Source organism: Bos grunniens, chromosome 25 (genome assembly GCF_055505025.1).
Source record: "Bos grunniens cultivar Pamir isolate PY7600 chromosome 25, Bosgru_T2T1.0, whole genome shotgun sequence".
Classification (NCBI taxonomy): Eukaryota; Metazoa; Chordata; class Mammalia; order Artiodactyla; family Bovidae; genus Bos; species Bos grunniens.
The window spans coordinates 9,233,876-9,248,943 of record NC_141189.1 but is presented as its reverse complement, the minus strand read 5'-3'; the positions used below and the strand labels follow the sequence as shown (position 1 = coordinate 9,248,943).

The 15,068-nt window shown below is 51.6% G+C and overlaps 2 protein-coding genes and 1 non-coding gene across 3 annotated transcripts; 1 reads left to right on the top strand and 2 right to left on the bottom strand.

The window, feature by feature from the left end:
• Positions 1-37: 37 nt before the first annotated feature.
• Positions 38-11,359, bottom strand: BUD23 (BUD23 rRNA methyltransferase and ribosome maturation factor). Its single transcript, XM_086374545.1, has 12 exons — positions 11,288-11,359; positions 11,150-11,187; positions 10,142-10,237; positions 9,974-10,056; positions 9,777-9,873; positions 7,177-7,273; positions 5,901-5,951; positions 5,105-5,190; positions 4,852-4,897; positions 4,623-4,681; positions 486-575; positions 38-337 (listed from the first exon to the last, which is right to left on the bottom strand). Exons 1-12 carry the CDS (start codon positions 11,333-11,335, stop codon positions 283-285), a joined length of 846 nt encoding a protein of 281 aa, XP_086230671.1. The 5' UTR covers positions 11,336-11,359; the 3' UTR covers positions 38-282.
• On the bottom strand, positions 1,308-1,436 carry LOC147344982 (small Cajal body-specific RNA 20). The gene has a single exon (XR_015155098.1).
• Positions 11,360-11,485: 126 nt separating the features above from the next.
• DNAJC30 (DnaJ heat shock protein family (Hsp40) member C30) lies at positions 11,486-14,643 on the top strand. The gene is made up of 2 exons (XM_086374549.1): positions 11,486-12,737; positions 13,345-14,643. The coding sequence occupies exon 1, from the start codon at positions 11,549-11,551 to the stop codon at positions 12,227-12,229; it is 681 nt and encodes a 226-aa protein (XP_086230675.1). The 5' UTR covers positions 11,486-11,548; the 3' UTR covers positions 12,230-12,737; positions 13,345-14,643.
• The last annotated feature ends 425 nt before the right edge of the window (positions 14,644-15,068 follow it).

The window sequence follows — 15,068 nt, the reverse complement described above, 5'->3', positions numbered from 1 at the left end:
AAATTTGTCAGGGAGGGAAAAATGCCAGAGCCAGGGCTCCACAGAAAGTGGTTTATTGCTTTCAGAACAAAGAAGCTCTTAAAATTTTTTTTTTTTAAGTGAAGAAAATGCTTTTAGAACATTAAAACTTTTTCGAACTTTTTCTAAAACTTCTTCTAAGAAAAACGCGTTTTGTCAGCAGCTGAAGTAGGCACTTCAATAGAGAGAACTCTGCAGAGGCAAGCATCTGTGCTGGATTGCACAGCTTCTGCCCGGGGGGTCCCCGTGGACGCAGTCACCTGCTCAGAAGCGAGGCTTGCGCTTGCGGCCGGTGTACTGGGTGTCAGGGCAGACCTCCCTGTGCCAAGAGAGAACAGGGGAGGGAAGGACAAAACAGGCTCAGCAAAGTGAACTATGAACCCCTGGGACCCTGGAGGCAAGACAGTCCCAGGCCCTGGGTGGCCAAGCCCCCCTTCAGCCCAGAACCCAACCCCTCCAGCACTCACTTGCCCTGCCGGCGGCGGCGTGCCTTCTTCTCCAGGACCCATTCTCGGCTCTTCCTCACCACACCCCGTCTTGCTATCCTGTACGGGATCCTGTATGGGGACACAGCTGTCAGGAAGGGGACAGAGCAGCCTAAGCTGGCACCCAGGTGTAGCCGGGCAGAGAAATGTGGCAAGTCCCCCTGCCAGGCAGGCGGCCTCTGTGGTCCCCATTCTGGACAGCCCCTTCCTGGTGACACCTGCTGGGGCCAGAGCAGCTATTCAGCAGGAGGTGAGGGTCCCCCTCATTTGCAAGTATCCTCAAGATTGGGAACCGTGTGTTAGGCCTACATACAAGTGCCTGCGGGGCAGGCAGGGGCCAAATTACTTTGGGGCCAGGATCAGCTCATAAGAGCCTATCCAAGGAGGGACTCTCCTGGCGGTCCAGGGGTTAAGAATCCTCACTTCCCCTGCAGGGGACGTGGGTTCGATCCCCATGGCCAGGGAACTAAGATTCCACATGTTGTGCAGCATGGCCAAAAATAAAACTAACTTTAAAAAAAAGACCCCAGGGCTTCCCTGGTGATCCAATTGTTAAAAATCGGCCTGGCCGTCCACACAAGTTCGATCCCTGGTCTGGGAAGATCCCACATGCCATGGTGCCACAACTACTGAGCCCGCCCTCCGCAACAAGAGAAACCACCACAATGAGAGGCCTTTGCACCACTACTAGAGAGTAGGCCCTGCTGCTGCAGCAAGGGAGACCCAGCAGGACCCAGCACAGCCAGACAAAGACATTCCAAAAACACGGCCTAGCCAAAGCAAGCTGGGGCTTCCAGCAACTGTGAATGTCCGAGGTAGGAAAACACGGCTGCCCAGCTCACAGCAGCCCCGAAAACAACCCTCAAGAGTTCATCTTGGGCTCCAGTCCCGGCTGAGGAGAACTCTTCTCTTCAGCTCTACGGGAGAGAGGCCCTGAGAAAGGGCAGAGGCCGAGTCCTCAAGGCACATTCCCCACCTGGCAGCCGGAATGAAACTGTTTTCAGCGATGACACGCCACGGAGGCTGTCTGCCATGTGAGCAACCGTCTCGAGGTACCTGGGTGGGCCCAGCCCGTGGGTGTTCTACAGCGGGTACGAACCAGCCCTGCCCGTGAAGAGTCCACGGCTGGGCAGGGGCAGCGACCACCCACACCTGGCCGAGTGCAGAGAGGCCAGGAGCAGCTGAGGGAGTGAGGTGGGCAACGAGTACGCCACCGAGCTTAAGCCGCTGTAAGTATTTCTTCATGCAGGAGATGGGGCAGAGTCCAGACAGGAAGCAATACATGAAAGCGAGGCTCTGAGTTGACTGAAGGGGAAGGTTAGGGAGTAGAAGAGTCTTGGTGCCTAGAGCGACGGGTATAAGAAGGGGAGGGTCCCAGGGAGAATCTGAGAGTCCGCTGAGGATCGAGTCATCCTTGGAAGTCTACTCCAAGCCAGACTGCGTGACACAATCTTCCTGCTGCTACGTCTCATCTGTTCTAACCCAGTAATAAAAGTCAGATTAAAAAAAAAAACAACTCAGATTCCCACTTGTCTGAACCAGTTCATGGAGCTGTGAACACCAGTAAGGAGCGTGCCCTCTCTCCAGGAAGCAGCAAGACCTTAGACCAAAGGAATGACATACTCTAGACTTTAGGGTGTAGAGACAACAGTTCACAGAAGAAAGTTAACAGGCTCAGAGTGAGGGGGCAGGAGTCCAGTGTATTAGATGCAAAGCAGGAAGCAGCTAAAGATGCAGGACTGAACCCCAGGAGTTCGTAAGGAAGGACAAGCTCCGGGGTAGCACAGCAAATGGGGGCAAGATGTGAGCTGCAGGAGGGTCGATGGGAAAGAGTCATCAGGAGAGTCACAGGGGCAGCAAGGACGGCGAGCGGTGCAGACCACAGGAAGAGGTAAGTGGTGTCCACAGGCAAAGGCCAGAGGGGACGGCGCCTACGGAGCGCGCAGGTGATGAGTGGCAGGGCGGAGGCCGGGTGGCGAGGGGTGAGGAATACATCGGTCAAGCAAAGTTGATGGGGTGGGGGGAGGAAATTAGAAATGAGTTGGCAAAGGTTTAGAATACCTTTTCTTAATTTATCTATGTATTGGATTGGCCAAAATTTTCACTTCTGCAAGATGTTATGGAAAAACCTCAATGAACTTTTTGGCCAAAACAATATTTCTAAGAGGCTCAAATGTGATCAGACCAAAGTGACAGCACCTGGAGCAAAGCCCCATCAGCCCACAGCCTCCTCCCCACCCTTCCCAAATCGGAGGATTTCAAGGGGAAGAGTCTGTAGGGAGACAGGGTCTGAGCCAGGCACCGCGCCAAGTCCTGCACAGACATGCCCTCGACTCCTCAACATGCTGCCTGAGCCGGGGGCACAGTCCCCCTCGCCAGATTTTTAAATGAGAGATGAGAAACGGCTGCTGAAGGTCCCACAACTTACCTAAGTTTACAGCTAGGACATGTTGTCTGTAGACACCGCTGTGAGGACAAGAGGGAGCCTAAGGTGGACGGAGGGAGTTAAACCACTTGAATTTCCCTGTGAAGCAGGAGATGGGACCGCTTGCTGGGAGCAAGTGCTGGGTACCTTGGAGGAGAAACAGCAAGGAGAGCGCCCCCAAGTCCCCATGGGGAATGGGCTGAGGAAACTAAGGGAGATGAGCCTGAAGGGCCAAGGGGTCAGGAGGCATCAGTGCGTGGCAGATACGAGGACTGGACTCATGATTTTTCATCATCTCTGGGCCTTTCTAACTCATCCTTACTCCGCCTATTTTTCCTCTTTGATGTCTTAAAGTCTGAAGACCTTTCACTCTAATCAGAATGAAGAAATAACCTCCTTCTTTACTCTTCATAATCATTTCTCCTTCAACAAATACTAAACACCTTTCGCTAACAACACATTCTTCTGGTGTCAGGTATACAAGTCCCCACCGAGTTTTCACTGTAGTTGGGGGTAGAAATAATGCCATGTAATCAGGTATTTCTGATTCAGAGCTGTGAACAGTGTTACGGAAGTAAAACTAAGAACTCAACGGAAGATACTGAACAGGAAAATCGCAAGATATGATGTACACTTTTAAAAAGCAAAAGAGAAGGATCTGTCTGGCTGCACGGCCAGGGGAGACCAGGGACGCAGCTTTCAGAAACTGGGGCAGTGGGGATGGAGACCACATAGGTATGGGGGAAAGGGGTGGACTGACTGGATGTGAGATGTAAGGCAGGCAGGAAGGGTAGACAACAGGCAGGATGGAGGAAGGAAGTTTGGGGGTGAAACCAAGGGCTCTGTTTTGCTCTGGAGGCCTGTGGGAAGTCCAGGTCTGGACATTCAGGAGGGCGGGTGGTTTGGAAATCAGAGGTGGGATTGAGACCAGTGCTATACACGTGATGTTCTCAACCTGGAGCTGGTGTTTAAGGCAGCAGCACGGAGAGAAAGGGGGTCCAGGCGGAGCTGCACAGTGAATGGAGAAGGACCAGCCAGGGAGGTAGGTAGGAAGCCAAGTGAAGAAAGCGTTAAGGGAGCAATTGGCTGCCTTAGCTCCTACTTACCAAGCAAGTTACAATGAAGATGGAGAAGGGACAAAGGCTCATGGGTTTGCTAAGACAGGCTTGTGGTGGCAAGAGCAATTTGCGATGAGACAAGCCTGAGCCAGGAGAGGACTGAGAAAGGCAGGGGGCCAGTGCGAGGAGTTCTGCCGCAGTGGGAGCCAATAAGCAGGGGTGGATATGCAGTGGCAGTCAGGAGCCGTTACAGGAATAAGGGAGGATCTTTTTTAAAGTCGGGATAAACTGCGCAGCACTGCCACGTGCTGAGAGCCATGACTCGAGAGGGTGAAGACGAGGATGCAGGGGGACAGGGAGCTGCAGGAGCCACAGGGAGGGGGCCTGGGATCCAGGGGACAGAGGCAGCCTGGGAAGGAGGGGGCCACCTGCTGCCCATGGACGTCCAGCAGGGCTCTACTCTCTCAGCCAGAGGCAGGTGCAAACGCCATCCCAAAGGGTTGCCCAGTCCCTTCTCCACCTTGCTGTCACTGCCACATCAGACCCTGAGAGACTTGGCGAAAGCAGAGACATGGAAGAGTCTTGCTGCCTGAACCTGGGGACGGCGACCATCTGCCCCGAGTTGGCGCCTCTCACCTATCAGCCGTGAACGTGGACTCGGCAGGCTTCTCCTCCTCGGTATCTTCGCTCAGGCCCTGCAGAGACCAAGGTGCTTTCTGGTGACATGGAGATCTCTCAACCTCCCCGCCCGCTCCATCCCGAAGGCCTGGCACCCAGGCCTGTGAGTCCTTCCAGCAGGTCCACGGCCTAACCCCACAGGAAGGGAACCCCAGACAGATGGGCCTACAAACTCAAGGGCCCTCACCTCTGGTAGAGAGGTTGAAGGTCCAGAAAACAAACACAGGTAGAACCTGAAATGAGAAAACGAAGAGTGAGGGCTGGGCTCGGAAAGCCTTAAGGGACAAGTGAAACCCTTACCCCACCCCGCCACGAACAGATGCACACACCGGGGCCCCAGTGACCCAAGCCAGCACTGCTCTGGTAGTCACTGGCCTGTGAGGGCCAGCCCGCCACCCTCTCTCCTGCTGCACGGGCGCACCCTGACCCCCGGCACTCACTTCTTGGCTTTGGCACTGTTGGGGTAGTCCACCACCACACCGCCAGTGAAGCCGGCCCTGGTGGCCTGGGTGGTGATCAGCTCCAACTGGGGAGAGAACGGCAGGGAGTCAGGCAGGGCAGCCGGCTAACAGCAGCTCTCTGCTCATCCCCCGGGCCCTCATCTGGTCCCAGGACGGACCTCGCCTGGGAGAACTGAAGGTCTTTATTGACTGTTCCCAATTCTGAGTCCCCAAAAACCATGCAGGGAAGGTGCAGGCTGGAGCCAGCCATGGCAGACACCTCCCTCGGGGATCACAGAACCACCAACCACCACCCCCTGCCCCGTTTTTCTCACTTTCTACCCCAGGGACCCACCTCCCCACTTAAATCTCCGGCAATGAATGATCACCAGCTGAGAGCCAGACTCATTCAGGGACAGCTCGATATTTGTCCATCGGAGTTGGTACCTCTGACCTGCCTCTGCTCGTGCATCACACTCCACAGCATACAACTGTTAACATCCCCTCCCCCACCCCCATTATTTCTTCAGTTATGGACATCAGTAATACCAGAGGGTCTGTCAAGAGGAGACAAACACCCTATCCCCCACCTGCCCCAGGTACCCCTCCCTCCTTAGGCCATAAAATGGCCGGCGAGGAGGACCACTCTCAGCTCCTCCCTTCCCACCGAGCAGCCTAAGGTGGCTTGTCCTGTCACTTCCCAACAGCAGAAGGACAGGAGAGTGAGAAGCAGGACAGTTGGACCTGTTCTGGGCTCCCCCTACCTGCATGCACCCCGACTAGCCAAGGGGCTTACCTGCTCTGAATTCTCAGGGTACAACTGCAGGACAGCTCGGCCTCCACGCACCTGCAACAGAAACGTGGTGGTCTCTCAAATAATCCGTGGGGTCCAGACCCAGATGCTTCCCCTTTTCTTCTTCACAAAATACTTGTTGAGTTCCCACTGTGTGCAAGGGATACTGTTCTTGGAGGTGGGAAAGAGCCATGAACAAAAGAGACAGTCCCCAATGTCTGCAGCTCAGGCAGCTAATCCACAGCAGATTAAGTGCCAAAAAGATAAATAACTTAGAACAAGGGATGGTAAGTGACAGAAACTATCCAGCTTACTTTCAGGCCTCTCTCTAAGGGACACTGGAGCAGAGGCCTGACTACAGGATGGAGGTGGCTATGGAAATGTCTGAGAGGAGAACATTTCAGCAGAGGGAAAAGTAAACACCGAGGCCCTCAGAACTTCAGGATTAACCCCAGAGCCTGAGCAGAGAAAAGACTACATAATGCACAAGACTAGTAAGCTATCTGCCCAAACCCACTCTAGAAGAGTCAGGGGTGAAGGAAGGTGACTTAAGAGCACCAAGAAACACCTGGATCTGGGACCTCCCCAGTGGTCTGGTGACTAAGACTCTGCCCCCAATGCAGGGGGCCCAGCTTCCATCCCTGGTCTGGAAACTATTAATAAATCCCACATGCTGCAACTAAGCCCAAAGACCCTGGGTGCTGCAACTGAGACCTGGCACAGCCAAATTTTTGATAAAAGAAAGCAAACACTTGGATCCAAAAAAAAAAAGAACCAACAGATTTTTAGGACTTAGAATCTCACTCTAATCTAATCCTAGTAAACAATGGAAATCAATGCCATCATTTCTAAAGATAAGATAAAGCTAATAAGAGGTTCTCTCACTAGTAAATAGCCACCCTGCTCTCCTCTCTGAGCACTGGTGGGAGGGGGAAGGAAGGTGGGAGCTGGAGGATGTGAGCTCTGGAAAGTGTTGTGTGTGGCCTCGATATGCCATCCCTGTCCTTGATCTGGGGAGTCCAGGCCCCCAAGCCAACGTAGGATTAAAATTCAGCAGCATAGACACAGCAGTTGTGATCAGTCTCAGATTCGGTCATCAGTGTCTTTGCATTTCACTGGCGTGTCGGGTCCCCACCCCACCCCCTTCTTTTAAGGCTGTCCACTGGGACAGCATTAGCCACAGTAAGGTCCTGCCATTCTGTGTCCTTCCCATGGGGTGCCTCTGCCTCATCACGCTATCTGCAGGACGAGGGAGGGACAGGGAGATCTCGTAACTCACCAGAACAGAGTAAAGAGAAGAGAAGAAGCAGTACAGGCGCTTGGCAGGAATATCAGACTTCTTGTTAGCATTACAGAGCCACTGCACTGCAGAAATGCTGCAAGAGGAAGAGACCACATCAGGAAAGGGAGCGACATGCACGGCCCACCCCTGCCTCTTTGTGACCAATGCCACATTCCTTAGTCTCCAGATGAAACCCTCCTGCCCACAACTCTGTTGGCACAAGCACCTCGGATCATTATCTTACAACACTGGACCAAACAGGGCCTCCAGAAGGTGAGCATGAAAGGTTTCCTTGCTGCCAGTCCAAGGAAACACATCCTCAAACTTTCTCACGCATCTCAAGTTTGGTTCAGCATCACTCAGCAGGTCAAGGCTCTCCCTGCCACCTACCCCTTCATACCCTTCCTCCATTCAAAAGAAATATGCTTCCGGCTTCCACAAAGCCATTCACTCTCCTCCTAAATCATTTCCTTCAACTCTACCTGCTAGGGGTCTCCACGATCCCCAGATTTAAAACTTCAAGCAGGGATTTCCCTGGAGGTGCAGTGGTTAAGAATCTGCCCGCCAGTGCAGGGGAAGTGGGTTCAATCCCTGTTCCAGGAACTAAGGTTCCATATGCCACAGGGCAACTAAGCCTGCGAGTCACAGGTAAATATCCTGCATGCCGCAACTAAGACCCAACGCAGCAAATAAATATTTAAAGAAGTAAAACTTCAAGCAACGAATATGCCCTCTTTTCCAGTATTCCCCTCCTCACTGCTGAGCACACACATAACACAGAACCCCAAACCCAGTTGGTGTGCCCAACTGCCTCTCCCAGCTTTTACGTCCTTCCACCACTCTCCTGGGTCAGCATTTATTATCACTTCGATTGCTTCAACAACCGAACTTTTCTCTTGCATCTTCTCCCTTAAGTAATGTTCCTATAACACAGACCAAGTCTCATCACTCACCAGTGCTCCATCAACAACTACTGAATAAAGACCCAACTTCTTAGGATGGAGTAAAAAGCTTTCTAGGAACCAAACCCACATGATCTCAGCTTCCAGGGAATTTCTCATTCATCGCTACATCAATGAGATGCCTTTTTCCCACTCACTTCTATGCCTGTGTTCACACTGCTTCTTCACTCTGAAACCCTCTCCCTTGGCTCTCCAAATCCCTTCCAGCCTTCAAGGCCCAGCCCCGGCCCCTCCTGCTCAAAGTTTTCCTGTGCTCTTATTTCTCTTCATAACTCTGGTGGGTCCCCAGACTTCCTAGTGTACACCTCACCCTGGGGCTCATGTTTAATAACTTGGTATACATCTTTCATTTTTCAGCCACAACGCACATCATGTGGGATCTTAGTTCCCCGACCATGGATCGAACCTGCAACCCCTGCAGAGCAAGTGCAGAGTCTAAACCATTGGACTACCAGGGAAATCCCCTGGTCCACACCTTATAGCACCAAAAAAACTATGGAGAGTCTTAAAAACACGGAATTTTATTTCCATAAACTCCATAGCATGTAGTACAATTTCTTACATGTAACAAATGTTGAGACAAAAATGCTGGCCAAACCACCTTCTCCTTTTAAAAACAAACTAAAAATGACTGCTTACTGCTGAAACACCCAAGATCATATTGCTGGTCTTTGACTCTCTGCAGCTTAGAACATCTCACCTGATCATTACTAAAACACGGTTGCTATCTTTGAAACGTTTTTTCTCCTCCAATCTTGTTTCCACATATATGTTAATCACTTACCCTAAAAAAACATTTGAATGTAGATTTGTACTCCTCATCCAGGTTCTTACTGTGTAGCCCTACAGCTCAATCTATTATCATAGGAAGGTCTTCGCCTCCCAGATAATGATTCAGCTTTGACATCCTCTCCTAGCCCCTACTTCCACCCCAGCAACAAAACACTAAACCAAATACTCCACAGAGCTTACCACAGAAGACAAAGAACAACTTCATGTTTCTAACAGTAATTAGAACAAGACCCCCAAAGTCCTCTCTTTTGTGTTACAAAACTACTCCTATGATTAACTTGTCCTGCCAGGTTCAGGCACCAGGGTATATAGATTTTTCTGCTTTGTGCGTGTAGCAGGGTGGGGGCTTCTGAGCCTCTGGGAACTATCTTGTGGGTCCCAGCAGCCATCTTGTGGGCCCAATGTTCTAAAATATGTTATCGAAGTACTATGTACAACACACTCAAAGCCTGACCCTGACTCCTCAGAAAAGACTCCCAAGCCACTGAAAAGACTGGAGCCTGAGGGCCACTCTCCACTATAAAACTCCTTGAAAAGAAGTCAACAAGATGGAGGCTGGGGCCCACAAGATGGCTGCTGGGGCCCACAAGATGGCTCCCAGAGCCATCTTAGAAGCCCTCACACACAAAGCAGAGAAATCTATACACCATGGTACCTAAACCCAGCAGGACAAGTTAAGCATAGGAGTAGTTTTGTAACACAAAAAAGACTCATCTGGGGGGCCTTGCTCCGATCTAACAGACCTGAGAATCCTGGGGAATGTGTATATTTATGTATTCTGTACAACTCTGCTTTGGGAAGCACTGACCTGCAGGACTAAAAGCAGGAAATGAAGACCCTTACCTGATACAAGCATCAAAGGTGCCCGGTTTGAAGGGAATGCCCTGACCCATGTCCCCCAGAATCACATCTCCCTGCGTCTCACGGTCCAAGGCCTCATCTACATTGGAAAAGAGTGGGTTAGGAATCAGGACAATCTGCATCACCACTCCAAACTCATGGAAGGGTGTCCACCCCAGTGCTAAACAGGGCATACTTACCCAGCATGGCAGGGCTGATGTCAATGCCCACCCAGTAGTGCCCCTCATCTGAGAGGTAATCACCGCTCAGGCCAGTACCGCAGCTGGAAGACAATCAGAGACTCAACAGTGTGAGGACCAAGGACATCCCCTCACCTGGACTGTCTGAACTGGGCCCCAGGATCTCACCCAATATCCAACACGTAACACGGCTTGTCCTCGGGCACACAAAGAAGCTCCAGTGCCCGTCCAGTCATCTTGATTTGGACGTCAATCATCCGTGAGCTAAAAACACAAGAACGTGGTAAAGGGGTTCTGGGCTAAAACCTCACCCAGACCAAGAAAAGTCAAAGGAAACAATCATCCTGAGGTACTCTTTCCCAGCCAATAAACTGCACGATGACTATTTAAAAGTAACCCCCAAAGACCATGTAATACGTGTTATTCTACTGTGACACAGATTAAACTGTACCAGCTGCAGAGCTACTATGAAGGGAACAAATCATTTACCTCATAACGCATCATTTGGTATTTTCAACTCTACCAAGCTCTGACATCCTCTTACTTAAAAACATGTTTTCTAGAAGAATTATCCACTGTAGCTACTCCCATGTAGAAGGGTCAACAATGCACAGTAAAAATTATAACAGTGCTCTCCATGAGAAATACAACACAAGCCACTCAGGACATTCTTGAGTCCCTATTTAAAAAGAAACTAAATACATAGAGTTAACTGTAGTAGTCCTTAACCTAACCCAGTATACTCAATATTATACTTTACTTAATCCAATATGCTCAAAATATCATTTTAATATGTAACATAAAAAAATTAATAAACATTTCATTTTCTTTAGAGACATACAGTAAACATTCTACGGGTATTATTTCTCCCCCCTACAGACAGCACTGATAGTTTACACATCACCACTCCGTCCTACCTAATTCTTCACATGCTTGAAATAAGCTGTCACCTTAAACAAAGCAGGTATGATCACTCCCTTCCTAATTCTAAGATTACCGAGACCCAGAGAATTTGGTTTACTGAAGAGTTGACTTTGACGGTGTCAACAATGGATCAATTCAAGTTTCTTCCTTCCGCCACCCCCAAATTCTGCGTGCTTTCCAAGCACCTCCGCATTCAGGGCAACTTGCCGGTTCCCGACCCCCGATACCCAGCAACATCCAGGCTTCCCTTACTTGCGCACGTATTTCCGGGCTTCATTCTTGTCGTAATACTGCAAGAACGAGAAAAAGGTTGGGGGGGAGTCGGGTAAGATATCAAGACACGGACGCCCTAGGAGAAAAGAGAGGGGCGGGGGTGGTCACAGCCCTCACCAGCTCCGGGGGCCCGCGGAGCTCAGGTCTCCGCCCGCGAAAAGCCATCACCACGCCTCAACAGCAGAACTCGTGCGAGTGGCTCCGGAGCCCGGTTTTTATGTCATCGGCCGGGCGCCCGCCCCGTAACACGCATGCTCCACCCCCCCCCTTCTCCCCGCCTTCTCTTTTACTCGATTGGCTACAGGGCCGACCGGCTGCGAAAAACGCACGTCTCCCATTGGCCAGTTTATCTTGCACTGCCCGCCAGATTCACTCAAGATGGCAGCCCGGCGCGATCTGAAGTGGTCGCAACTGTTACTGTGGAGATTGTGGCAGCCCCGGGGGGTTCCCCAAAACCCGAGATCGGGCCTGGGCCCAGAAGCGAGGACTTATACCCGGAGCGACGGCCCGTACTCTCGCACGGCGCTCTATGATCTGCTCGGCGTCCCCTCCACGGCCACGCAGGCGCAAATCAAGGCAGCTTACTACCGGCAGAGCTTCCTCTACCACCCGGACCGCAACTCGGGGAGCGCTGAGGCTGCCGAGCGCTTCACGCGCATCTCCCAGGCTTACGTGGTGCTGGGCAGTACCACCTTGCGTCGCAAGTATGACCGCGGCCTGCTGAGCGACGAGGACCTGCGCGGTCCGGGTGTCAGGCCTTCCAAGACTCCCGCCGCTGACCCCGAGACGCCTCGTACCCCTCCGCCCGGCCCTCGGGCCCACGGCCGCGGTCCGGCCTCTCCGGGAGCCAAGCGCACCATGTTCGACTTTGACGCCTTCTACCAGGCGCACTACGGTGAGCAGCTAGAACGCGAACGGCGCCTGAGGGCGCGCCGGGAGGCCTTCCGCAAGATGCAGGAGGACCGGGCCAAGAAGGGCTTAGGCTGGGACGAGACCCGAGACTTGGCTTTCGTCCTCGTTCTGCTCACCGTCTTCCTCATCGTGAGCTCTCGTATTTAATCGGAGTGGAGGGCAGGGGAGCAGCCCCCAGCCAACACCCCCCCGCCCCACCCCACCCCCAAGAAAATGGCCCTGCGTGTCTTCTTGAACCCCTTGCCTCCCATTGTCTACCTCTGCTGGGGCCCGAAGGAACTGCTCTCCCCGTTCTGTTGCCCACCTGTCCAACTTAGCCATTGACCTGCACGTCCCTACCCCCGCCCCGCTCCAGAAAAGGAGGCTTTTCGATGCTCGAGAAAACAGGCCCCTAATGAAGAGTCCTGAAAGCCTGAGAGTGAGGGGTTTTCTGGAGGCCCTGGGGTGCCTGCTTCCAGATGTTGTCAACTTCTGGAACATTTGCTCTGGCTTTCTTGTAAAGCTCCAAGCAAGACTCGTCTGCTCCTGCCCCGTGCGTGTAGCGTGGGGCTCCTGAGTAACCTTGAAACGTGCAATGTGACCAATCGTGGCTGTCCAAACGAAAAAATCTGGGGTCTTACGAAACTTGCCTTTCTGTGAGTTCCCCAAGCCACAGGTGAGACCTGATGTAGGATAAAGTTGTAATCCGTGGGAACTTGGCCATTCTTGGGTAGTCAGATCCCACTTGGCCTTCTGTTGGTGGCCTCTGGGAGTGGGAAAGAAAGCAAGGTCATGAGTCTTCCTGTGCCCATACTTGTCGAATATATGACCTTGCAGAAAATTCATCTGTGGGCATGATGGCAGGGGAGCAAATTGTTTGCTCTTTCGAGATCTGTCATACTTGATTATCCATGTTCTAGTAGGCTCAGTGATTAAAATATTGATGTCGGTAGAGCCAGATTTATCCTTGGGACACTGTGCCTGGCACCTGGTCATTCCTTGACCAGCCAGCCTCATTGCTAACTGTGCAGTTCCTCCCCTCCTAGAAACAGAGCAACAAAAGCGGAGGTAAGAGTTGCGTGAGAGTGGCCCAGCCTCCCATTCTGCTGGTAGCGCTTATCACAGGCCCCACAAGCCAAGTCCTTGAAACATGGCTACTTGAGGCTGTGGGAACTGGGGGAGTTTGAGTAAACAAGATTATTGAGGGAGAGGAGGGACATGTAGAAATGCACTTCCTTATTCAGAGCTAACTGAGGCCTTTTTTTCTTTTTATGGCTGCACAGCTCAGGCATGTGGGATCTTAGTTCCCCAGCCATGGATCGAACCTATGCTCCTGTCTCAACCACTGCATCCCCAGAGAAGTCCCCTCCCCCCGTTTTTTCCCCTCCTCTGTTCCTAACTGGTGCTAAACAAGTGGGTGATCACTTGCTAGAGCTGTTGTAATCCAGCCCTCTTAACCCTGAATCTCTGCACACGGGGTGTGGATTAGCTGTGAGGCAGTAGGAACTCAAGTATGTATGCGCTGTTGAGCAGAAAGCCATGGGATAGGAAAACTTGTGCAGAAGACCTACTACAAGAGTCAGGACCTAAGTCTAGCTTCTAAACGAGGCCAGAGGTGCTTTGCTATATTAACACCAATTCCTGCACTCAGTCTTGTGTGTGCAATTCTTGTGTAATTTGGGTATAAACCCATAGGTGGTTCAACTTGGGTCTTTTCTCTAGCCTTGGAGGTTGGGCGCAAGTTCTTCAGCATGGCTTTGCAGTGACCCATGTAACTCAGTGGTAAGGCTTTAAGCTCACTCTGGTTCAGACCTGCTGGGCTCAGCAAGCCTTGGTTTGAAGGGAGGGGCATGTGTACTTTTAAAAAGAACATTTAATGTTATTATGTTTCATATTTGGAAAACAGGTGGGGAAAGTCTGTTCTTTCAAAGCACAGACAACAGGAAGTGAAGCTTAGTGAAAGGTACAGAGACTGGTAATTCTCAACCAAAGAGTTGGGACTGAACAGTCTGTGCTGCTGCTGCTGCTGCTAAGTTGCTTCAGTCATGTCCGACTCTGTGAGACCCCATAGACGGCAGCCCACCAGGGTTCCCCGTCCCTGGCAAGAACACTGGAGTGGGTTGCCATTTCCTTCTCCAGTGCATGGAAGTGAAAAGTGAAAGTGAAGTCACTCAGTCGTGTCTGACTCTTCGAGACCCCATGGACTGCAACCTACCAGGCTCCTCTGTCCATGGGATTTTCCAGGCAAGAGTGCTGGAGTGGGGTGCCATTGAACAGTCTGTGAGGCAAGATTTCATCCAAATTTCCATCAAATGGGGTTGGGGTTCTTTGGGGTTTTGTTTGTAAAAGCATTAATGGTCTGTGATATCCAGGGCCTTTCTCATTGGCTGTGACATATACCTCTCAAGTTTGTTTTCTCTTGGTGAAGATCACAGCCAAAAATATTCCCTAGGGGCCCCAGAACGTGGAGGTGAATAGAAAATTCCAGAAGGTTTGGGGTGATGGGTCCAGACTCTGTGAAACCTCTGGAACATTCCATGCAACTCCAAACAGGGCAGTCAATAAAATTTATTAACCATCCACCTCTAAGCCTCTTCTTAGGCCTAGAACTAGGCGCCCCACTCCGCCCCCCTTTATTCTCTCTAGTGCTGTCTTGCCTGTTGGGGTTTTTTTAGGCCAGAGCTGAACTCAGAGACACCACTCCCTACCATCCCTCAAACAGTCTGGGCTCATCGTGGGCAAGGAGGTGTGTGGGAGGCTTTCTGAAGTACCCTCCCACACTGGTTCCTGTTACATCATTTCTCTCCCCACCACCACCCGCATCTGTCCATTCTCAGTTTCTTATCTGCCCTTGGGAGGAGAGGGTGAACCAGGCCATGGACATTAGCCCCTGCCTTTCAGGGGCTGCTCCCGTGTTCCTGAGACATGGTCAGCTTTAGTCCCTTTTTTCCTTTTGGTCACAAGCTAAAAAGTAGAAGTTTGGACTGAGGAAGAGAGACTGGGACAA

Excerpts from the sequence above, each read along its gene's own strand:
- BUD23 (XM_086374545.1), bottom strand. The coding sequence starts at position 11,335 with ATGGCTTTTCGCGGGCGGAGACCTGAGCTCCGCGGGCCCCCGGAGCTG. Across the intron at positions 4,898-5,104 it reads AACAGTGCCAAAGCCAAGAA|GTTCTACCTGTGTTTGTTTT; the intron begins GTGAGTGCCGGG and ends TTCTCATTTCAG. Across the intron at positions 338-485 it reads CGCCGCCGCCGGCAGGGCAA|GGAGGTCTGCCCTGACACCC; the intron begins GTGAGTGCTGGA and ends CTCTTGGCACAG.
- DNAJC30 (XM_086374549.1), top strand. The coding sequence starts at position 11,549 with ATGGCAGCCCGGCGCGATCTGAAGTGGTCGCAACTGTTACTGTGGAGA.